The following is a 25,744-nucleotide window of genomic DNA, read 5'->3' as shown; positions in this document are numbered from 1 at the left end:
CTCAATGTTGGATTTTATTGAAGGTAATACCACCTGAAAGTAATGTAAAGGTTTTGTGTCCAGTAAAAAGCTACAGATCTCAACCTAAAAACTGAACCCTCGAATAGAAGCGTCGGAATAGCACGACATGTTAAAAGATAAAATGCTGAACTACGTTGGTTTTTTATAGAATAAAAAAATGCTGCTAGTGCAACCAATTCTGTCTGTAGACACACAAGTCCACTGAGGTTTGAACAAAAACACAATTGTAAAAGATTTTAGATCCTATCCTATCCTTCCCTTATGGTTCTATTTATCCAAGGAATAAGAAAAGCAGCATAAACAATTAATTTTGTTGTTTGGAAATAAAAATCAACATGCTCATAAAAAACTCAGATGAGAAAAGAGCTCTGCGTGCATTTAGGAGCAGTTAAGGGTGGACATACTGCACAATACCGGTTGACACGTTGCAGGTTTCTTTCTTCCTCAACATTTTCTCCTCCTTTTTTTCCTCACTACACCTCGGCATAAGAAGAGAGGACCTATCTGTAAAAAGCTCACATACTGACCACTCAGGCATGGCAGGATAATTACACTTAGAGGGGGAAAAAAACACACACAGAGGGGTATTAAAATTCATGCAATCCCTAATAAAGTAACAGAAAATAACTAGACAGTCCTGAAATGTGTTGTGCTGTCCAATAAAGCACCGAGCATAGGCTCGTCTTCATGACACGTGCAGCATTAGTGTCAAGGTCAAAGCATGTCCTTGAAGATCCATTTGGTGTACGGAGAATGAATGTGGATGAGGGCTGCCGCTTCATGCTGCTGTTTGAGTTACGTTATGTAATGAGCTTCCTCTGCTCCCTGTGGACTTAATGTCATTATAGTAATACATTACCTGGATCCCCCTCCCCACCTCTCTGCTCTCAATCGCTCAGCTTTGTGCATCCCTGAACAGGCCATCTGAAATGGATTATAGGAGGTTTTCCTGCGAGAGCACCACTCCTGCCCTCTCGCCGTTTCTTTGGAACCTGACTAATATGTATGTGCAAAGGCATAATCACTCCCACGACTCATGTCAATGATCTGTAGGCACTGGCTGAAAGTGAGTAATACCTGGTTGGCAGGGTGAAGTGCAGACATTGTTTCTGTGGTATAAAAATAGCAAATGCATCAAGCAACTACAGTCAGTATCTCCCCTCCAGTCATCTAGTGCAGAGTGATACTATTTACTGAATAATAACCTCTTCATTTGGTCCTTTAAAAGATTTATGTCAAAGTTTTACAAACTGTCACGCCTGTTTACCTTACTACATCCCTCTATATACCCATCTTTATAACATAGAACACAGAGGAGAGGTGACTCTGTGGTGTGTTTGTCTTCAACGCGGTGATTACCTGCCACATGGATTCCTCAAACTGGGATGGTAATATGTTAGCAGACCGGGTGCCATGACGTTAACTGGGCCACCCCAACTGTAGTCCTCCTTGGCCCAATCCTATGAGAACACAAAGGTTAGTGAAATGAATGAAGTAGTGTTTTATGGCAAAATTCAAAAATCCTAGCTTAAAGCTCCAGTGAGACATTATTCGCTGGATATGACAGAAACTAACAAAAGTAAACAAGACCGTCAGCAAACAACATTTTGTGACAAAATGCTACCTACAGGACAGGATCAGCAAAGAGATAAGAGGCACTGCTTAGACTCAGAGATTACCAAATTAGCCAAAGTTCCTCACAGCAGATAAAAATAAAATGAAAAAATTACCCAAATCTAACCGAACTTAATTTAAGGTTATTACCGACAAACACACAATATACTAGTGCTGGGTATTTTCCAAAACCCCCCGATACAATACCTATCACAGTTTATTGATTTTGGATAATCACCAGGTCCGACACAGAATTCACCAGAACAGTTATTTATTGTTGAGACTAACAGTAAAGGTGACTTACAATATAGAATTTACTTTCAAAGGTCTTTCAAAGTGTCAGTGCTGAGAACTGTGGCCTCTTACATCCTCTGTCTATAACATTAAAGCTATTAGCAGGTCCCATCTCCAAGGACCCGATAAGTCAGTGAACGTAACATAATGAATTTAAGGGAAGGCGCTGCCCTTTCTTTAATTGTTTGTGAGAATGGTAGGGAATTTATATCCAACTGAAACATTTATTGCCTAAATGTTGAATGATTCAACATTGATATGGTATGCTCTAGACAACAATACTTACTTTAGGTCTCACAGATCATTGACATCCTGTAATGGTAAACAATTGAAAAATGAAAGACAATTGGTATCATTTAATTCTAAGTACCTGTGAGGCCACCATAAAATCAGGCTAATTGTGACTCTGAACACTGTATCAGAAATCTATCTATCTATCTATCTATCTATCTATCTATCTATCTATCTATCTATCTATCTATCTATCTATCTATCTATCTATCTATCTATCTATCTATCTATCTATCTATCTATCTATCTATCTATCTATCTATCTATCTATCTATCTATCTATCTATCTATCTATCTATCCATCTATCTATCTATCTATCTATCTTCAAGGCAATGTCCAGTCCTCTCTTGCTTTTCAACAGTGAATAGAAAAAAGCAGTCTAGTCTCACTCATGTGCTGTTTCACAGCCCCTCAATGCCTGGTGTACCAATGTAAGTCCATTACATTGGTACACCAGGCATTGACTAAGCAGCTATTCTGAATGCATGTGGCATGACTGAGAAAACTAGGATGTGTGCTGCATGTTATATGTTCAATCCCTGTAGCTGTGCTCACATGTAACTACAAAGCTCTTGTTCTTGCCTTTTGATTTTCTTGAGTAGCTAATAGTATTGAACTATAGCAAAACATAGCCTGTCTGTGGGGGTCTTGACTTGTCTTGATTTAAAATCTGGAGTCCACCCATTCTGAAACAAGACAAGGCCGAGTAAAAATGCTTTCAAAACCGAGACCTTTCAAAAAGCGGTCACAAGACTGGTCTTAAGACCAAAACCCATTTCGAGTACCACGACCCGAGTAGCTCATAACCGATGTAGGAACGTTTGAAACATTTCTCGTTGGTTAAGTTTATGCGCCAGAACTTTTTAACAAAAAAGAGCTCTGGTGGCACAGTGGTTAGTGTACACGTCCCCATGTATCAAGGCTATGGTCGTCACGGGCGGCCCGGGTTCAAGTCTGGCCTGTGGCTCACTTCCTGCATGTCGATCCCCACTCTCTCTCCCTGATTTCCGTCTGTATCCATTGTCCTTCCTCTATAATAAAGGCGCAAAAATGCTTAAAAATAAATCTTAGAAAAAAAAAAAAGAAAAGAAAAATAAAGAGTATGATTATGATCATTGGAAAGTTTAGTACCAGGACTAGTTGCATGATGAAAGTCAGTTACTTAAGGTACAGTACCTTATGTGACGCACACGTTAAATAAGGTAAGCCACATCGTACATGTTATTTAAACAGATAGTCTGGCTTTTTTTCGAAGAAGAGCTGAGGAACTACATTGTTTGAAAAAAATCCCAACAGGAGCCTAAACACTTGTTTTTGCCAAAGTAACTTAGTTTAAACTATCCAGTAAATGTAATCCTAATCTGAGTTAATGTATTTTGACAAATGTTGACAACTTCAGAGCAGACAAAGCCTCCCTGTTTTGTATCTGGTGAAAAAAATGGACTGAAATGTTGGCAACACTCAATACTGCCTTAAAGCAAACCATTACTGTTTTATTACACTAGATATTTGAAAATGAACCACTTACTTTTTCTTCATAGTGGATGAAAGATGCAGCCTCAGGACCAAGGTATTTGACAAGACTGGAAACAACAGCTTTTCTCCTGTCTTCACCCTGCAAACAAAAGGACAGCCTGTGCCAACTTGGTACTCACATTACACCGGCTCATAACTCACAAATGCAACTGCAAGGTGCTAAAATATGAAAGCCTATTCTAAAAACGGATCCAAGCTTGTCACAGGAACCGGCATTCAATTTGAAAAACATGGAAAGCACACAGTCCTGGTTGCGTTTGTGTGCATGGTGACAAAAACATCTTCATGAAACATACTGACAGATTCATCAGCATGTCACTTTCTGTTTGCTCTCAGTCCAACTTGGTCCTGAACCTCATAGTATCTGATTCCCCTCACAGAAATACAAGGATAAAAAAAAAAAAACAAGGCAAGATAAAGCATGCGCGCCAAAGTGCCTTCAATGTGCAATTAATTAACTTTTGAAATATGCTGCATATTTGCTTACAACGAAAAGCCATACCATTATGGCCACTGACATGTGAAGTGAATAGCAGTCATCATCACTTCACAGTGGCACCTGTCTGTGGGTGGGATATGTCAGGCAGCAGGTGGACATTTTATCCTCAGAGTTGATGTTGGAAGCAGAAATATACAAGGGATAGGAAGTCAGTAACTTTGACAAGGTCCAAATTCTAAATGCTAGATGACTGAGTCAGAGAATCACCAAAACTGACGCTCCTGTTTTCCTGGTCTGCAGTGGTCAGAACCTCTCCAAAGTGGTTCAAAGGCATTCAAGGCCAAGGCTCAATGATGTGCACATAAAGTGAAGGCTAGCCTGTGTGGTTCAATCCAAAAGAGCCACTGGAGCATAAACTACTGAAAGTTCATGCTGCGACTGATAGAGAGGTGTTAGAAACACACAGTGCATTACAGTTTGTTTGCGTTTTGGGCTGCGTAGCCACACACGGGTCAGGTTGCCCCAAGGTGACCCCTGCGAACCACTTATAACACCTGCAATGTGCATCTGAGCATCGGAACAGGATTACAGATACATGGAAGAAGGTGGCCTAGAGGACGAAGACAACTAAAATGCCTTCAAATTCCATCACAATCCTTTCAATTATTCCGTTTTTTACAGGCCATTTGGACCACGAAGTCTGATCAGAGAAGGCCCACATTGAAGCTTACAAGAGCCAAAACATCCCTTGTAAGATCAGGACTGTTTTGGCCCTGACCTGAAAAAGTGAGGCGCCTAATTGGTGTATAGTGTCTACTAAACATTTTCAATATATTACGATTCAATTGTAGAAAAATACCCTCTGAACTACAACTGCACCTGTGAAGCAATAAATAAATAAATCAACAAGTTTATTCCAAACAGGTACACTATGCAAGCAAAAAATAAAAAACAACAAAGTATCCTTAGCTTACACATAATTAAAATGATTTTAATATAGCACACAGCGTCTTATTGTAAATTGGATGTTTCCTGCCTCACATACAGCAGCATTGTTTGTCTCTGTTTAGTAGTGAGGCAGCAAGTGGGGGTTAATTATTTAGCAGCATGTGCAGCACAGGACAGCAGGGAGACAGCAGCTCTGGAGCGCTGAAGCAAGTCAAGCTAATGACCAAATGCCAAAACAACAGGAGAGACAATGGTGGATTTATTTATTTTTCAGGTAGAGGGAACGCAATGGGACTAAATGAAAATGTCAACACTGGAGGTAACAAGGAAAAGAAAGAGGTCAGGTTGTGCTAAAAAAGTGTGTGCGAGAGCAAGGGGATTATAGTTGTCTGTGGAAATACCCAACTTCTGGTAAAATATTTAAAATGTAATCTGCAACATAGCCATCAAGGCTTCATTAATCAAACAACACATTTGTTGGAGAAATCAATTAAGCAACGTCTGCAGGTGTTAATCCTGGGGTTTTAAAGGTCTACAGGACTGGTACTTGTTTGTGTATCTCGAAAAAAAGTTCAACCTTCTGAAACATTAAAGGCAAATTTTGGCAGTTATTTAAAACCGACAGGAACATCCTCGAGTTCTCTTCAGTCCATATGCTGCATATGAGTTCAGTTGGTACTTTGACTCACATGCCACTGGGTCGGAATCTCTGGAACAACCCTCGACTGGTTTAGATTCTGCGTCATCATTAACCGTTATTGAAGTTACAAGAGATCATTGAGCGTGACTGTCATTCAAAATGATGCTGAGAATACATACATAGTGGAGAAACACAATGACTTAATGCTACCACAGGAAATAAAACGAATAATTAATGCAATTTAAAATAATTTAGAAGGCTTGACATTACTTAAGTGAAAAGTCTCCAAGTAAAATCAAATAAAACAGTAACAGGCAGCTATTGGGTTGTTAAAAAGAACATTCCTAAAGTGACCAAAAAGGGTTAAAAGTACTCAGTTTCAGGTCATGTTGTAAAATACTCCTTCCTTCCTTGTGATTAACAACTCTTCATCCAAGTCTAAGTCCTTAGACCCTTCGTATTTTTTATTTACATGCCTCCTTTCGGTAAAATTGTTCATAACTACAACCTCTCATTTCACATTTACACGGATTACACCAAGTTATGCCTCCCTATTCAAATCAATGACCAAACACAAGCCTCCGCTCTTGCCAAATGTCAGGATGATATAAAGGCATGGATTGCACCACTGCACAGAGCTTCTCCATCAGTTTTCCAGTAAGATTGAACCCTAAAAATTCTCTGAATTATAATTGATTATGAAAAAATTTAATCGAAAAGGTTATGATAGACAGCATCTTGCTACTCAAGATATTTTCTAAAATCAGGACTTTAATACAACACAATACTTAAAAAAAGTCATGCATTCTGTATCTTGATATCACTCATTTATTTTAACTCTCTTTATTTTGATATAAACTAGGCCTCCATGCATCGATTCCAACTACCAGAATGTTCCAGACTGCCTTCGAGACAAAATTGAAACTTAAGGCTGGTTCACACCGCAGGATTTTAAAATTGTCGGTCGATTATTCCAAACTTGAGAGACCACACACATGGCGATAAATAATCGGAGGTTTTACAGTTTCAGTCGTACAGTGTGTGGTGTGCGCCCACACGGCGAGATCAACACACCACACACAAACAGATTTCACTCGCTAACGTCCCCCGATCTCGCAAAACCTCTCGAGATCAAACGTGATTCCAGAGTCAACAAATGGACAAAGAAGATGTAATAGGGATCATTTGTGTTGTGTTTTTATCTGAAAAAACATGTTTTAAAAAGAGGCGTCGGTCAAAGGAGTGGAGACTACGGGAGCATGAGCTGTACATGCTACATGATGATATGGAGGTGAGTTGTTGTTGTTTTGCTCCCAGTGTTTCCTCGCCACCACGTCACCTCGCTTTCTGATTGGCTACGCATCACAGTCAACAGGCTCGGGGAACACCACACATGATGAGAAATTGGGCCAAAACAATCCAACAAGTTGAATATTCCCGATTTGAGATTTCTTCTGAACAGATGAGAGCAGTCTTAACACACCACACACGGCAGGATGATCTTATAAGACTATGTTATGATGATCGGGGCATCCTTAAGATTATCGGAAGGGGAGAATCGGGCGTAATTATCCTGCCATGTGAACCAGGCTTAACAAATCACACCCATACTAGCTTCCCTGTACTTGCTTCCCATCAGCTGCACAATAAAAAAAAAATCTTCTGATTACGCACAAAAACCTTCATGGCCTTGACCCGACCTACATCACCTAACTCGCATTCCCCGACAGCCAGACCTCTCAGATCCAATTATTAGGAGCTCCTCACCATCCCACACATTAAACACAGTTTAGAGAGACCCAGACTGTGGAACAGCCTCCCAATAAATATTATAATGGAGAATCTCTTGCTGCTCTAAAAAATGCCTCAAGACCTTTTGCCTTCACATACAGCTGTCACACACGATGAGAGCCTTCATCGTTGTGTGTAACATTCTTTGTTGCACTGTATGCACTGTACAGTATGTGTGTCAGACTGTGCGCATGGTTTCTTGTCTCTATGTGCAGATGCCTGCACTGTGTTTATTCCACATTATGAACATTTTCTAAAATTGCTCTGTCCTTAAATTATCTCGTGAAGTTTGCTTAACTTCGGTACAAACTTTGCTTGTTTTAAAGCGCTCTGAGTAAATCTGACCTTGACATGCAATCTTCACACTGCTGCCCCTAAGCATTTTGTAGAACACACTAACTATCTGTTTGACAATGCTTTGGCTGATTGCTTTTTACTCAACATGAGATGTTAACAGTGCTTGTTAAAAACATCCATCATTGCTATTAATATCACTTTGTGATGCTTAAATCCAACTGCAGAAAGCCATTCACTTATTGATTGGCATTGAATATTACTATCATCTAACTACCAGACCTTAGATTTAAGCTTTGAAACATGGTGACATCCCACCATCTTGGAAGATCAATATTAGCTCCTGATAGGAGAATATGTCACCCCACTCACAGTTTTAGAGGAGATAAACCACAGTTTATGTAAACTCTCATCTTAAATACAACAACAGCCTGATGATGGGGGAAAAATGCATCAATAAGTTTGCTAATGTGCCATTTATAAGCATAATGAATCAATGAGAGTACCACAGCATCAGACTTTAGTCTGGAATACCAAAGAAATACATTGTTGGTTTCAAAACAATATGCTAAAGGAAGACTGTGTGATATTTTATACTTAAACACAGCTGCAGTGAAGTGTATCCTGTTTCAATCTCTTTGATCCATGACTGTCTAAAATAAGTGAGAAGCTCGAGTCCCACAAGCTGAGTAGGTTACTTTAAGTTAGTACACAGCTTATCTACTTATTAACTTTTACCCACTCAGTCGGTAAATGCAACCGAGTAAAGTAGTCATAGCTTGTCAAGCTTGCTACTATAAAAAGCGGTCCAGTTTAAAGGTAATTCATATTGTTTTGTGTTTCTGATGCACTCTGAATTGTTTACAGATAATGAAACGTGACAAATGATAAACTCTGTCAGGTTACGGTTTATCATGATCCGGTATCACCTAAGGCCAAAATATTACAACTTTGACTATGATGGGCAGTGCATGCCACTGTTTGCAACCATAAAACACACAGAGACACTGACAAAACATTATCATTGTGAAACTGACGAAATCCGTCATTGTGAATGAGAACTTCAATCTTAGCACTTGTGAGAGCATCTGCAATCACATCAATAAGTCATTACCTCTCTGGGGCTCCACTGAGTGGCAAGCTCGCCAGCAATGAAGCCAACCAAGGCAGCATTACCGCTGAAGCTCGTGGCATCAAAGGTGACACAGAATGGACAGTCGACGGAAGAGCCTGTCACTATTTCTCCAGAGAAGTCCTTCTCTCTCCAGAAAGCCTGCAAGACAAACAAGAGACAGTTAAACACAGAACACAGCTGAAAACGGTAACCTCCAGCCCTTTGGCCTTTCCTTCCCTGAGGAGAATCAACTGCACTTGAAAGATACTGGGTGACACAATGGGTGAAGCAACAATCAATTATCCCACAAACTATTTTCATTCAATTCTTCCCAATTCTGCAGTAAAAATATCTCTTTAAAATATCTCGAAACCTGTAAGATGGTGAGAGTTGGATGAGATTTCATGGCATTTAACTTTGAATGATTGATGTCTTTATTTAAACATGTTACAAATAACAGCAATACATGTAGTTAAAATATACAGAAATAAAACAAGGTCCCTTATATGACATCCTTCCTACTGTATATTACAGTTTACATGCCCGAAAATGATTTAATCACATCTCTTTAGTCACAACTGATTTTCAGTTTCTAATTACACTCCTATATTATAAACACCACCATTACCAGAGAAAATACAGGAGCTGAATAGTATATACCATAACTTAGTAATGTGTCAAAATATACAATAACAACATACAAACCTAGATAACGACTGACAAGCTATGATCCTCAAAGCCCTCCTCAGTCCTGTACCTTAAACAAATCAACATTTTATTACTACACTGCTTTAAATGGCCTTCTTGGATAAGAGGATTTTGCAAACATCCTTGACCAAACAAATGAATTCAGGGTTTTGCTCATGGTCACTAGAAAAGATTTCAAAAAAGATTACCTGTAATTGAGAAAAAAACAAAAAAACTTGGGATTCAATGCAAACTAAATAAATAAGAAACTCTGTTGCAAAGTAGAAAAGAAAACTTCAAGATTTCTGACAAAAAAAAAAAAAAGCACCAATGATAAAAAAAAACCTTTCACCAATGTAAGCATGTCCTATTAATTAGCAATGAAAGGGGAGTGTGCAGCAGAGAAGCACAAAAAGTCCAACTTTGACCCTGGTAAGCTGACATGTGACAAACATCTCGAAGTGTAAACACATCGTTCCTTTCTTCGACGTAATTAACCGTTGAAGCTGTTGAGGACATAACATACAGAAATAATATTTTTCACTTTGTTAAATTCTGTCTTCATTAAGTGAACGCGTACCATACACACAATGCATGAACACAAAGAGTGCTTTTTGTTACATACAGAAAGCTGCTCGTGGAATGGCGAGGTGACTTGCTGTTATTCTGTACAGCAGTGATTTAGGCAGAAATGGGAAAACGGGGTGCAAAAAAAAATACAGGGGGTGAATTTTTTTTTCAGTGTCACTCACGGCGGAGCGGAGGTTATGTGCTCCCTAACACACTGGTTTTGAACACACACATTTTAGTTTTCACATTTTAGTTTTCCCAAGCTTGATAATGTTAATTTACTGTACAGCCCCTGACGCACCCCTTCATCATTTGACTGCAACTCACTTGGTTCATGTTGTCTAACCCAGGGTTTCTTAACCTTTTTGACCTTGGGGCCCAACATTTTCAGGGCAAGGTAGTCTGGGGCCCAATCGAGTAAATGGTTCTGATTTAACTTTTGTGGTCATTTTTATTTAATAGCTATTTGTGTCACTATGTAGTAATAATGAATACTGTTCTTAATTTGTATGTTTTTTAATCAATATATAACCTATACATAGGCTAATTATGCATAAAACCTTGCACAAGTTAACAAGATCATTTAATTAATTTTGCTCATATAAAACCATGTTTAAGTGCATGTTTGTCAAATAAGTAACACAATATAAACTTAGCAAAAAAAGCAATAAAATTAGGTGCTCAATGAAGTTAGGTAGATTTGTTGAAATTAAAAAGAGCATTCTGTTTTGTGTAGCGCTGCCCCCGTTGCTGTCATTATTTTTTCGTTTTAAGAACCTCTCCATTACGTTTCCATTCAGATTCAGGCCCGGGGGGTGAAAACGCAAGCTTTTGAATTTGACCTCCAGGGTGGAGTGAAACTGATACGGGGGGCGTATTGCAGCCATGTGAACGAAACGGAGCGAACTCTCTGGCTGCGATGACCTCACCACACCTCCCCCCATACATTTGGACATGCGCAGTAGTCGATAACAAACATAAACAACAAAGGCGGCGGCTATGTGCTTCAGCAGCTATTCGCGTTGTGTAGTCTCTTAAAACAGAACCTTGATATGATACATTGTGTATGTCGCCGCTGAAAGAGCATTGAATACTTGCGTCAACCTTTACCCAAGCACAGGGCGACCATATGCAGCATTTCGGTAAGACTTGGGAGAAATAGCTGCTAAAGAGGATGTTGTGGAGGAAGTGGTTGTACTGGTGAGTGTTGCGCGTTGTAAAGTTCCACTGCCTACTACTGGCCGGGCATGAGAACTACATCGTTTTCACTCAGGCAAGACTGCCGTGTAGACGGTCTGTACTTCCAATCCGGAGTGCAGTCGTTTCAATGCGTTTCTGTCACAGCGTCTCCGTGTAAACGGGGCCTCAGGGTAGTCACCTAGCAGAGTTGAGACTTCTCCGTAGACGTTAAACTAAATATTCTTCTCCTTCTCGCCATGTAGGCCTACTTCTAACTGGCGCATTACTACCTCTGGTGGTCGGAGAGTATATTGCAGGCCAACGATCACGGCCCTTACGGCCCACAGATGCAAACATATTATCCCCTCGCGGCCCTGCAGGTGGCGCTCGCGGCCCCATGGTTGAGAAACCCTGGTCTAACCCCTTTGTAGTTGGCCCACTGCTTCTATCTGCACTCTCTTCTTTAAAAAACAAACAAACAAATAAATAAACTTATAATATTACATGAATCATCCAGTAATAATAGATCCCTAGACCTTGATAAGTCAATCATCTGTCAGCATGTGAATGTGAAGCCGACCCAAAAACGTGGAGCTAAACACTGCAATTCGTTGATTGGTTGAAAGAATCGTCACTTCCCGTGTTACGTCGGTAAACAGAACTCCGCCGTGTTTAAACCATTGACTGGAATAAACAGCTGATTGTTTACGTCTGTATTTCTACTTGCCGCACACAGCCTTCTCTGAAACAAAGCTGGATTGAGTTCTTGTAACAAAGAGTCACATATCAGTGACAGAGGAGATGAACTGCTGGATGTCTTCCAGCGTTGGTTTTGTTTGTGTAGCGTATTTCTTCTTTGTTGAATGTATTAGTTAGTGGATAGCTGTTAGTGGTTAGCTGCTATCATATGACGCTATTTACATAGCGGCTATCGTCATCCGGCTTACACGCCGTCTACCAAATAGGGCACGGGTGGCAGTAGAAACGGAAACGGGATCAGGCTTAAGCTTTTCAGTACCGGTATTCGGCAAACATATTCTTTGCCAGAATTAGAATGTAGCCCATCCATCCATCCATCCATCCATTTTCTGCTGCTTATCCGGGGCCGGGTCGCGGGGGCAGCAGTCTAAGCAGAGACACCCAGACTTCCCTCACCCCAGACACCTCCTCCAGCTCTTCCGGTGGGACCCCAAGGCGTTCCCAAGCCAGCCGAGAGACATAGTCTCTCCAGCGTGTCCTGGGTCTACCCCGAGGCCTCCTCCCGGAGGGACATGCCCGGAACACCTCCCTAGGGAGGCGTCCAGGGGGCATCCGGACCAGATGCCCGAACCACCTCAACTGACTCCTCTCGATGTGAAGGAGTAACGGCTCTACTCCGAGCTCCTTCCTGGTGACCGAGCTCCTCACCCTATCTCTAAGGGTGCGCCCAGCCACCCTACGGAGGAAGCCCATTTCGGCCGCTTGTATCCGAGATCTCGTTCTTTCGGTCATGACCCAAAGCTCATGACCATAGGTGAGGGTATGAACGATCAGGATGATTTCCATTTGCCAGCGAGCCTATAGAGAAGACAAGAGCCTACGGCCCGAACGGCAGTGTGGAGTACCCGGCCTTCTTGGAGTCCCTGGGAGGGGTGCTGGACAGTGCTCCGACTGGGGACTCCATTGTTCTACTGGGGGACTTCAATGCTCACGTGGGCAACGACAGTGAGATCTGGAGTGGGGTGATTGGGATGAACGGCCTCCCTGATCTGAACCAGAGTGGTGTTCTGTTATTGGACTTCTGTGCTAGTCACAGTTTGTCCATAACAAACACCATGTTCGAGCACAGGGATGTCCATAAGTGCACGTGGCACCAGGACTCCCTAGGCCGGAGGTCGATGATAGACTTTGTGGTCGTGTTATCTGACCTTCGGCCATGTGTCTCGGACACTTGGGTGAAGAGAGGGGCTGAGCTGTCAACTGATCACCACCTGGTGGTGAGTTGGATGCGCTGGCAGGGGAGGAAGCCAGACTCGGCAGGCCCAAACGTGTAGTGAGGGTCTGCTGGGAACGTCTGGCTGAACCCTCTGTTAGCGAGGTAGACCGGGGTGGTGGTCCCTCTTTTCAAGAAGGGGGACCGAAGGGTATGTTCCAACTACCGGGGAATCACACTCCTCAGCCTCCCTGGGAAAGTCTATTCCAGGGTTCTGGAGAGGAGGATCCGGCTGATTGTCGAACCGCGGATTCAAGAGGAACAATGCAGTTTTCGTCCTGGCTGTGGAACACTGGACCAGCTCTACACTCTCCAGCGGGTGCTCGAGGGTTCATGGGAGTTTGCCCAACCAGTCCACATGTGCTTTGTGGATCTGGAGAAGGCATTCGACCGTGTCCCTCGCGGCGCCCTGTGGGGGGTGCTCCGGGAGTATGGGGTTCGGGGCCCTTTGCTAAGGGCAGTCCGGTCCTTGTACGACCGGAGCAGGAGTATGGTTCGCATTGCCGGCAGTAAGTCGGACCTGTTCCCGGTGCGCGTTGGCCTCTGGCAGGGCTGCCCTTTGTCACCGGTTCTGTTCATTATTTTTATGGACAGAATTTCTAGGCGCAGCCAGGGGCCGGAGGGGGTCCGGTTCGGGGACCACAGGATCTCGTCTCTGCTTTTTGCAGATGATGTGGTCTTGTTGGCTCCATCGAACCCAGACCTCCAGCGCGCACTGGGGCGGTTCGCTACCGAGTGTGAGGCAGCTGGGATGAGGATCAGCACCTCTAAATCTGAGGCCATGGTTCTTGACCGGAAAAAGGTAGTTTGCCCTCTTCGGGTCAGTGGGGAGTCCTTGCCCCAGGTGGAGGAGTTTAAGTATCTCGGGGTCTAGAATGTAGCCTAATCAGATATTTAGCACGCCATATAGAAACACGTGTAGTAAGCACGTCTATTAAATATTAAATGTAGATATTTGCATGGCCTAGGTCAAGCCGTGCAATTATTTCAAGGCCGTGTTTTTTTTTAAATAGGCCGTGCAAAAAGCGGTTTTGCGGTAGGCTACCTAATTCTATGCTGTACAGGCTGAGTAAAAGAATTGAAGGCGGCAGCAGCTGAACCACCACATTCTATAAGAATATGTCCATATGCAAGAAATGTATGCTATGTCTACACATTTAACTACAGTTTAACTACATAACTTAGAAAAAGAATTGACAATAACACAATATAAACAAAAGGAAGATCTAGTATAAGGTTCTATGATTTCAACAGAAAATGTGAAGACAATTTGATGCTGTGCTTTCTTAAATAGCACGAGACCAACAGATGTAAACTAAATGTCTGATGGAATTTTAAGTTATTGGCTCCCTCAAGCATGGTTTCTGTAGCCGAGTGGCAACCTCGTGGCTTCTTGTTATAGTCAGTAAGGAATTCTTCGGGTCAGTGGAGACTATTGAAGACCAAGATTTCCAAGATTTGCATTATACCTTTTTGACTCACCTAAATTATACAACATTGGAAAAATCACATCTGCATTTTTTCATTTTACTTGTTATAACTATTGTGAGTGTATATGCATGTCTGATGTATATGCATTCCTATGAGTAAAGCTACACCTTAATGAATTGTGACCAGATATTTTTGTATCCACAAATGCAGATACTGTATACTCTAGGGGTGACTTCCCTTTGTGATGTCACAAAGTGAAAATCTCCAAATGAGCACACATTTTTCTTTAAATTTAAAGAGGCAAAGAGGCAAAAAGATGACGAGGATGGACTTTTCCCAAAACATGGGGGTTTGTTGACAGACTAGGGACACATTGTGTAAAAATCCAGTAAACTATATTTTGCCTTAAATGTGACCTTTAAATTACTTTTTAAATTGATATTAAATTAAATATTATTTTTTACTACCTTTAATTTCTCTTAATTCTGTTTGAACAACTACTGACTTTATTTAATGAATGGCCATGATACAAAATGTGCAATATTTATGTTGTCTTTTATTATATTGCTGAATTGTTAGTATGAATAAATGTTGCTTTAATTGTAAAAAAAAAAAAACAACAACCAGAAAACCAAAAAGCAGAAACAACACTTCTCTACATTGTACTGTGCTTGCTAACCCTATCCCATGCATTGCTTTAAGAACAACACACACCTGTTTTGCTGTATGATCTTGAGCTACCAAAAAAAAACAGCGGCACGAGCAGCAGCAGCGAGAATGCTGTTGAATTATAAAGCATTCAGAATCATACAACATTTAGGACTCTTGGCTGTCAATGTGTGTTTGTTTCAATTTGGGGTTTTTTCAGAACATCTGCCAAAGAGAACTTTCAGGCAGGCCAATTTGTGTGATCAACAAGCGTGAAGTTAAACAGCATATCTTCATCCAAATTCTCAGGCTCAGACTGAATTCTAAGGAGAAGAAGCACTGCCTTGCAAACCCAACAGCATGCTGGAGCTCTACAAACACACACGCTCACAGCTCTCGTCGAGGCTGTGTCAGCTGTCTACTTGGTCATGTTAACCGCCTACTGTTCAGGAAGACGTACATGGAATTTCTCACTCAAAACCGACTGTCATCTGTCAGCCCTCAACAATCCACCACTGGGATTGGACAGGTTTGCCGATAAGCAGGGTCCCTCAGGCTTTTGAGTTTTCTGGCGACACATAATGCAGAGAGGGAACAACAGCTGGAGGTGTTGCCCTGGGTAGTAACCCAACAAACTTTGTCACAGGTTAGTGAAGACATGGATATATTGCCCAGCCCAAGGCTGCTTCTTCTTGATCTTGCTTGGTAAAATCTCATGCTTCTAGGATTGTCTCCCATTTTGGAGAAGATAATCCAAGACAGGAAAATAGACTTTATGCTTTCAGCTTGCGAAAGTGATTTGACAAGAGAAATCCAGTGAACTGCTAAGTCAGCTCAGTGTTCACTGTTTTTACATACGAGGAAGACATTTGCTGCCGTCTGCTATCAAAGTGTCTCATTTTCTCGAGCTAAAGCTTTTCGACGAAGGTTTGTTCATAGCCACTGTCTTCCAATTTCGTTTTTTCTGACAGGGAGTACGATGGCAGTTATCACAACTAAAGTCACTCTTACTTTCTCTTCAAGGGAGATATCAGCAAATCATGATGCATTTTTAAAAAAGTTTGTATGCACAGCACTTTTATTTATTTAAATCCAACCGGCAGTGTGGCTCTGGATAAAGAATTCAGCAAGGTCCACAACATGCAGTTTCTGTGCAGCTGTGTAGCTCTGTACCATCTGTCTTCCCTTTGTGAAGTCTTCACTCTGACTCGCTCAGAAAGGTAGTTGAGCATTCAGCTTAATGTGAAAGTTCTGAAGTAAAAACCACAGGTGGCCAGTCTATTATCATCTCTCTCCCCTCTCCACTGGTCATTACCTTTCATTGAGGAGACTGAACAATCACAGGCGCAATTCACAATGTTCATTCGTCGAACAATTTTCAGGGCTAGCCTTGTCTCTCTCTCGATGTGAGCCTGGGTGTAAACCTTGATAGCACTCTCCTTTGCAGCGGACATCAATAGCATCGGGCACATTTCCATCTGCACGACATTGACCATGTCTGGCCGTCTCTCACACCCAACAGCATCGCCATCCTTGTCAGTATCCTGGTTACCTCCCGTGTAAACTACTGCAACTCTCTCCTCTCCAGTCGACCTCTAACTGGACCAAAACTCAGCTGGCCAGATCATCACAAGAACCCCCTCCATCGACCACATCACTCCAGTCCTTCAACAACTCCACTGGCTCAATGTCCAATAGTGCACTGATTAAAAAATGCTGTTTTTATGTTGTTGATTGTGTTCATGTTTGATTGTGTTGTTTTTAATTCTACTGGAAGATGACTTTGAGTTACATGATCAGCACCCATGAATAACATGCGTTATTATTACTTATGATGTATGCATGCTCAGGTTGCCATACTCAATGATTACAGCCTGGAACATCAGCTCAGGTACACTTCAGTATCTGTCCTCACGGACACACTGACCTGATTGACGTCTCAGCTAGATGTAACGGTTTGTTCGGAGGCTTATAAGCTCCAGCTCTCAGCCTGTTGTTAGGTTGACTGAAAGTTAGGCTGAGACAGAAAAAATCCAGCATGGCGTCACTAAGCCTCCACAGTCCTCTGCAGCAACAGATGACTGACGTCAATCAGGCTATGTCCATTCATATTTAATAGTCTTCGGAGAGAAGCCACAGGTCGGATTTGAACACGGAGTGCCCTCTTGGAAGAATATAGCCTTTGTACATGATGCAAGCACTAACCAACAAGCTACAAGCGCCATAGACGCAGGCAACTTTTTAGATAAATAAAATTGGGAGAAAAATTTGTGTACACCTTTTACAGTATGAGGCCCCTCTCCTATGAAACCATCTACAAGTGTCGGTCCGGGAGGAAGACACACTGTCTACTTCTAAGAGTAGCCTTGAAACTAAAAACTTCTTTTAAAACAAGAGGTTTTTAGTTCGGGCCTGCTCGGACCAGGACCTAGTCATGCTGCTTATAACGACAGGAAATGTAATACACTGAGCTCCTCACTCCTCCGCCCTCTCTAATTGCACGTCATGAACTTTTCATCTTTCCTGGAGGAGATGAGTTTTCTCATCTCGCAGGTCTCTGTGAAATGTTGTTACCAGTGGCTTCTGTGGACCCTCTTGACTGCCGATTTGACAGTCGCAATTATTTTTAGTCTGTAAATGTACATCATCTGCTTAATCTTATTATTATGTCAGTGTTGCAACAACTCCTTTCATCGCAATATTTATACATGCCGTTTCTCGAGGATTGGTCTCTGAAAAGGATATCATAAAATTACCTGTCAGAGTAGTTTTATATTTAGATTGAGTGATTAAAAACATTTCATATCAGTTGAACGAATAGCATTTTTTAAAAACAGGCTAGAAAGTGCTCTACAAATAAAACAAGAAAGATATTGTAAAAAAAACAAATCCACAACTCTCAAAACTAATTGATTAGACAAAAAATGCGCAGGCATCTGAAATACAAGCAGTATACCTGTGCCCTCTCACAGGACAAGAGCCCAGCAAAGAAATTCCCCATCCAAACCAGAAAATGACTAAAGGTACGACACAAAGGAGAGTCTGCAGAGTGAATGTTAGAAAGACAAGAGGGAAGGCAGAGTCAGGGTTAGAGGACACTTTGGGCTGCACGGTCTACCTTCCCCCTGATCCCTCACTCTTAGACGATAAGAGAGAATGCTAGAAAGAGGATGTAAAGGCAGAGTCCGGGCAGAGCAAATTGATACCGTGTCCCCTTATGATGGCTGCCATTGTTTCTGAAAATAAAGGCTGTATGACGACAGTGTTCAGAATAGCTATCATTTTGGAGACCGTGGAATTTGAGATCTTTCACCACTTGAAGTTGTTTCACCAAAAGGCATTTTATACTATCGCTTTTTAACAAAGGGATGAAGAAATTTGGGGAGCTACGGACACCCGGCGCAAGGTGTCCCAGCGTGCATCGCAGTTGTCCTTCCTTTTTTTCTCATGACGAAGGTACATCGATTCGATCTGGGTTGAAAATCTGTGACGTGATCCGACCTGTGGGATTTGTGATCCATAATACGGCTGAATCAGAGTGGCTCAGTCGCATAAAAGTCAGTAAGCCTTGGAGAGACAGCTCAGTATTATGCCTTTGTAAGTACATGTGAACTATTAAAGGGATACTTCACCCATTTACATGAAGCTGTGTATCATTAGAAACATGGTAGTAGTGTTGAATGGTTGTGAGTCCAGCCCTCATTTTGCCCTGAGACGAGAAAAATATGTTTTTCTTTGCTTGAAAGTTTTCTTCCGGTGATGCAAAAAGCATCATCATCATTCACGACCATTCAACACTACTACCATGTTTCTAATGATAAACAGCTTCATGCAAATGGATGAAGTATCCCTTTAAATGAGGTAAACATGTTTGGGAATGTTGTATTGAGAATAGTTTGAAGGTAACGAACACTGAGAAATTAAAAAGGATTGTATCGCTTTTCAATTTATTCGTTCAATTTCCTATTTCGAAAGAACATCAAGGTCATTTAACAGCAAATACCACAGTGTGAAAATTATGACAAAGAACATGACAAAGACAACAACCATGTGTGTCCTGCATATTTTGAATAGTCTCAACTATTTTGACCCCTTGATAAATTACAAGTCCATTTCATGAGTAGGTTGGTTGAAAGCTTTTACAAGGTCCTGTTAATACTTCTCAAAGGACCTTTGCCGAGGTCAGTTTCCAGCAGAACCATGAGCTTTGTTTTGCACAATAACCTTTTTTGACATGCAGCTTTTGACCATGACCAGTACCCTTCTTTAACCTTTATACAGAAAGAGACAAATTCATAGGCACCAGTCAGAATCATTAATGTAAATATGAATGTAGGAATGGATGGACGAGAGCAGCTCCAATTGGTAGCCCTTACTGCCTTTTTACATAGTAGTTAGTTTTTTTCTCACATGCCTGATGTACATATGGCACATTTAATGGTGTTCTGCAAGAAAAGAATAATGACCCAACAATGAGTCAAACTGACGTGGCCAGATTCACTTCAAAATGCACAATAATTGGATCCAGAAATCAAATGTTTGGCACACAGCTTAATATGTCAAAGAGAAAAGAAAATCAGACTTTCAATTACTTACATAAAAGTATCAGAGGGGAGACAAGATTGTTCTGTGGCTTTTCAGGTTGTTAGAGGGCTTTTTGAAATGCCCAGTGGTGCTGAAAAATTACTTATTATTTATATATATTTTTAAAGAACAACTGCAGAAGCAATGGGGTCAAGCACAGTGAGTGGCCCAATCCAAATGTTTACTGGCATGAGTTGCAGAAAAGGTATTGTTCATTCTGCTTCTACATCCGTGGCTTACAGGCACACTTCATGGAAGTGGGTTATTGTTCCGACATCTCTTTCAATTGCGCTTGTCCTACTTTGACAAGTCTAAACACATTTGCCAACAGCTGCTAAAAAAGAATAACAACATGTGAAGGTCCACAATCAAGAACTCTTCAGGTGCTCTGAACACACAAGCTTACTGGAACAAATGTATTACCTTGGCCTTAACACTTCAAATACAAGAGCTCAGGAGTGAGAGATAACTCAAGAGGACATTTATAATCAGTACAAAGTAATACTATCTCCATCTTGATCAAAAACTTCCACGAAATGTCTTATTTTCACTCGTACCCTTTAATCTCTGTGGCAAGGCCTTTTTCAGACCAAAACCAAATACTAAATTTGACAAATTGGCCAAAATCATTCAAAGACTGTTTCCACTGCAAGTCCTGTATGAACATGCTGCATGTCCAAAGGAAATAGCCAAACAATATGAGCAGAGCACAGCTTGGTCCCCACAGATAAAGGTTCAATTACATTTTACAATCACCCAAATTGATGAAACCCCATAGCCCTGATCTGCCAAGAGCTGAAGAGACCATTTCTGTCAGCCAGACAGTCCTGAGGCCTTCAGCACAAAGCCCGACATGTCCCAGTCAGCCTCAGGGCTCCATTTCAAATTTGTAACAATCATGTTTCAAAATGTATTGCATGATGCCAAAACGCAGTAGATGACAATGTTATCAGGCCTTTAAAAGATAATTAGCTTTAGCGATTGTTTAAACTTTATACAAACTAGAAGACAAATAAAGTCCACACAGTCTACTTTTAGAATAAGAGTGGCTGCTACAGGAGGAGACGCTCAGAAGAAAGAGAGCAGGAAGAGATAAAGGAACACATTAAAACAAAAACAACCAGAACAATGCCTGTTTTCTGGGAGATTACATTTTAAATGTTAAAAGCAGAACTTATTTACACGTCAAGACAGCCACATCTCCAGTGCTGTGCTACTCTTTTCATGACCTAATTAATCAAGCTTTTTTTTCATTGATCTTGATGCATTTGCAATATATTGGTGACATTTATGCCAACAAAAGTTAATTTAACTTTGAATGTAGTACATGTATAAATGAGGACCAGAAATACGTACACTTGAAAAACATAAGGGAGGGTAACTATTGTATCTCAGACGCTGCCTGTGAAATGGAAGAACGGTGGTTGTTCCCATTTAAACGATCATCAGTCAGTTGTCAGAATGTCAGTTCTTAATGTAGAAGGGAAATGTACACACAGACTTTCAATCATGTGGCAGACATATAACCGAGTCCAGCCGGCACTAAGCAAGACAAATAATACTTCATATTAGTGACCATTATTTTCATTTGTTCATTGAGATCCAAATTTATGTTGGACAGAAATCAGGGCGTCAGATCTCATACGTGTCTGCACGAGCACAACGGATTTTATCTTTATTACAGTAGACACATTTAATCTACTAACAAGGCGAAAGCATTTTGTTAATTAATTGTGTGGTTGTAAAGTGGAAAAGATTGAACAAATCGAATCCTTCCTGCTCCCTTCTACAGTCTGCAGTAGGCTGTCACAGGCCTCCTCTGCTATGAAGGAGGTAAATAAATACATGTTTGAAAATATTTTGCCCTCACTTCGGCCGGTGGCACGACTGTGAAGCCTTGTTGCACTGCAGATAGAAGCAAACACTTCTTCCTGGGAGAATGATTCCATCTCATAAATGTCTGAAAAGTTTTTTTTCTTTCGTTATTCTATTTTTTATTTTTTTTTATCCAGTTTATTTCCCCATTGTTCATTCAAGTTGCAACTGCAAACATAATGTAATTCCTTCACCTTATTTACACCATGTTCATGAATCAAAAATAACCTGAGTACCTGCAACCCACGCACGAGCCGAGCTTTCACACGACACAATCAAGTGTGAAAGTGAAGCTACTGTTCCTTGCTTACCATGAAATCAGCACTTCCAAATAGGCCTTTACGGCATTAAGTAAATATCAACAAGCATTTAATATGACAAAACGTTTCATTGAGTTCTACAATCAACACCTGAAACATAAGGTTTCTTATGTTGCAGAAATAAAAACGGTTTCACAGAACAACCCCTTGCAACTATGATCAACATGATCACTTTTTCGATAAACCGTATAAGAGATGACAAATATGTAAAAGCTGCACAGCCTGTTAAGATGACAAAGACTGATTGTTTCGAATGATTGCTTCTGTATTGGTATCAACATTATTCATGTAAACGTCTGTTCAACTGTGATTTATCTTCTGTTACTCACCGTCTGGTAGGTAATAATGAATTTCATCATGTGGCCCACAGGCATGTTCTGGGTAAGGAATTCTCTCTGGCTGGGCAGGGCTGGCTGGTACTGGATCTTTGCTGAAGGGAACAACAGAAGACCATAAATCTAAAAAAACCCGGCATGCTCTGTTTAGTTCACTTTAATCCACCTTTCCCAAGACTCACCTGATGTAGTATCTATGTACAAAGAGTAAGACACGTCTTTGCTTTATTGAAGAGAGACAATGAAGGAGGGGAATAAAAATGAAGACTGATGGCACTCTTGAGTCTGTGTCTATCGATCAGGACGGTTTTATCTTGAGTCATTGACCAGCATAAAAGGCCTTGAAAAAATCCCTATGACCTAATAGCACTCCGGCTACAGATGCGCAGCGGAGTACTAATCGCACTATTACATTTGTAAAAGCTCCATCTCACTAATGTGAGAGCAGTCAAGTAACTTCATCAGTACCATATGAGGTAAAGCATGTCATGCATGCAGAGAGGCCAGACTGCCTCAGTGCTTGATCTGGCAAGTGAAGCACCATCTGGCCTGAAGCCAGGCTTTTAACGAATGAACCAGTGGAAGATGTGAAACATCATTTTGAAACTGTCAGGAGACTGTCAGCAACCTCAAAATAATGCCCTTAATGCTAAACAAAATTGATGAGCCTAAAGCTGTAAAATTGAAAAACAGTGACATGATAAGTGGCTCCAAACTAATTTGACATGGTCACTTAGACGTTCGAATGACAGCACTGTACACATGACATAAGAGCTGTCAAGTGGTGTCATATCCATTATACTACTTGTTTTGACACCGCAGCCGTCGAAGTTGATAGCAGGAAATGCCGTCTACCTCATTATTTGACAAGCAAATCAAGCAAACAAGTTAAATCATTGACGACTAAATGAGGCATATTCTGGCACATTATTCTTTTGAACACGAAAGTGCTCTACAGTGACAACACTGTCATCGACTTCCAAATGCCCAAATCTGATGTGACACTTTTGAGAAGTTTCTCACAACTCAGCATCATACTGAAATCAAAATGACATGGATAAACAGGTTCAATGGGACAACAGTTTATGTAACTAAATAACATCGGAGTACACGCATAAATAAGGTTCTGTTTGCCTTTAGGTGGCTGTGGCTGGCGGGTAGATAGAGGTTGAGTGAACAGTCTGAGACATTTACAGAATGTCAAAATAAGATCATTTTTGTGCTTCCCTTTCCGAGATCCAGCAATTTTTAGACCTGTATTTTTGAAGTGGCTGCAAGGTTGGGGACCTTGTTTAAAATTGGCTTTGATAACAAACAGCACATGGAATGTCAAAGATTTCGGTCTGTAAAGCCAAAAGAGTTGCCTGGGAAATGCCAAATTATCTTCAACTTCTAACAGGTGTTTCCTTTTTGGTTGGCATAACTCCAATAAAGAATTGGCACATGAATTTGTCTGAAATCCAGTGTATTATTTTGGGGTTTAGAGAGGGGTTTATGAGGATATTGGGAGAACAAATTGACAGTTTTTACAAAACAGGCAGCATGGCTCGTCTCAAAGAGTTGTTTGGTCTTTCTTAAAAACTAATCGTCCGGATATTTGTCTTGTTGCCATCATAAGGTTGATATTTGTTCAAAGCATGACATTTTTATGGTGGGCTGAAATTGCCTATGGCCAATTTATTTTCAAAAAATGAGAGAAGAAAAAGTCTGATTAAAAAAAGACTCAGACATTTTCATGAAAACACCAATGCACCTCTTAATTACAAGCAAGGCTAAAAACCTTTTTGTTCGTATGGTTTGGTCTTTGCAGCTGCCATGGTAACGTCTGCTTGTTACAACCAACCACCTCTGCTCATAGCTGCTGATGCTCAACATATTACTGAATGGGTCCCAAATTAACATTATCATTCAGCGGCCAAGGTGGGGAGTAGATCAAAAAAATTCACCGGCCAAACATTTATTTTAAACTGACAAAACAACAAATAGTGTTTATGTGTCAAATACACATCTGTAGTTGTACATTTCATTAAGAAGGCATTACATTCTGTTGAATCAAACACAGATTTAATTCACAGATTTAAACATTTTATTAGATCAGGAAATTGAGTAGTTTCCAGACCCCCCTGCATATTACAGAGTAAAAATTAACATCCATCAGAAAATAATGAATCATTATTCCACGAAACAAGTTCTCTCTTGATTTATCTTTGACAACTTTAGACACTTCATATAATCACCCTGCTCATTATTAGACGTGTGTATCTCTGACTGTTCAGCACACACTATATCTGCAGTGTTTCTAACACAGCGCTGTTTCACAGAGTCTGAGTGGAGATGTTCACAGACTGAGACTACAGCGACTGTGAGAGGACCTTGCTATTGTTATGTTAGCTACAGACACTGTGACACTGAACGAGGAGAAGTTGTACTTATCACTACTTAGACCATATTACTTGTTCCTGACTCGGTTGTATGGATCACGGATCAACTGTGTGCTGGTGCACTAAAGGTTAAAAGGGGCGTGTTGCACGTGAGTGTATGTGTGTAGTTTTGCGCTGACGTGTCATGACAGCAGAGAGAGGAGCAGGTAGCTGCAGTTCGATAAAATGCTCTTAATACTCATAGCATAGTTTTTTATGACTGTATGGTAAAACAGTTAGCTTATAAAATGTACACTTTACATATACAAAGATAAATGACACAAAATTACTGTAATCTAAAAACAGTCGGCTGTGCTGTTGTTCTTTTCTCTAGTCCCTGATCAAAACAGCTTTTATAAGCATGTAGACAAGGTGTAACACAGCCAACAGGACTCGTGGCCTTACTTATTGAAGACAGTCATTAGTCTAGTCAGAGAGATGTTAATATAGGATACAACATGCTCACACCGAGTATTTAACCAGAATTTAAACATCCATCAGTTCCTAAATAGTCCATATGTGATGAGCTGGGATTAAAGTGTTTGTCATGAGGATTAAGTATGTAATGTCGAGCATAAATTCAATTTAAAAAAAAAGTGTTATATATATATATATATATATATATATATATATATATATATATATATATATATATATAGTGTGACAGGATACATTTCCAAATGATGGAAGCTATACACAAAAATAAATGAAGACATTTCGTTTCACTTCTTATTTATGTT

General features: G+C 40.8%; 1 protein-coding gene across 1 annotated transcript in view; it reads right to left on the bottom strand.

Moving 5' to 3' along the window:
• LOC306836528 (putative flavin-containing monoamine oxidase A) overlaps positions 1-25,744 on the bottom strand; it is a 57,479-nt gene that overhangs the window by 13,153 nt on the left and 18,582 nt on the right. Inside the window, exons 8-11 of the mRNA XM_079363666.1 lie at positions 22,579-22,679; positions 8,984-9,142; positions 3,750-3,836; positions 1,381-1,481 (exon numbers count right to left, since the gene is read on the bottom strand). Of these exons, the coding sequence (XP_079219792.1) occupies positions 1,381-1,481; positions 3,750-3,836; positions 8,984-9,142; positions 22,579-22,679 (448 nt within the window). The remainder of the gene's footprint in view (positions 1-1,380; positions 1,482-3,749; positions 3,837-8,983; positions 9,143-22,578; positions 22,680-25,744) is intronic.

The sequence above is a fragment of the Symphodus melops genome (genome assembly GCF_947650265.1).
Source record: "Symphodus melops genome assembly, chromosome: 16".
Taxonomy (NCBI): Eukaryota; Metazoa; Chordata; class Actinopteri; order Labriformes; family Labridae; genus Symphodus; species Symphodus melops.
The sequence above is the reverse complement of the archived record's forward strand: the minus strand, read 5'-3'. Positions and strand labels throughout refer to the sequence as shown.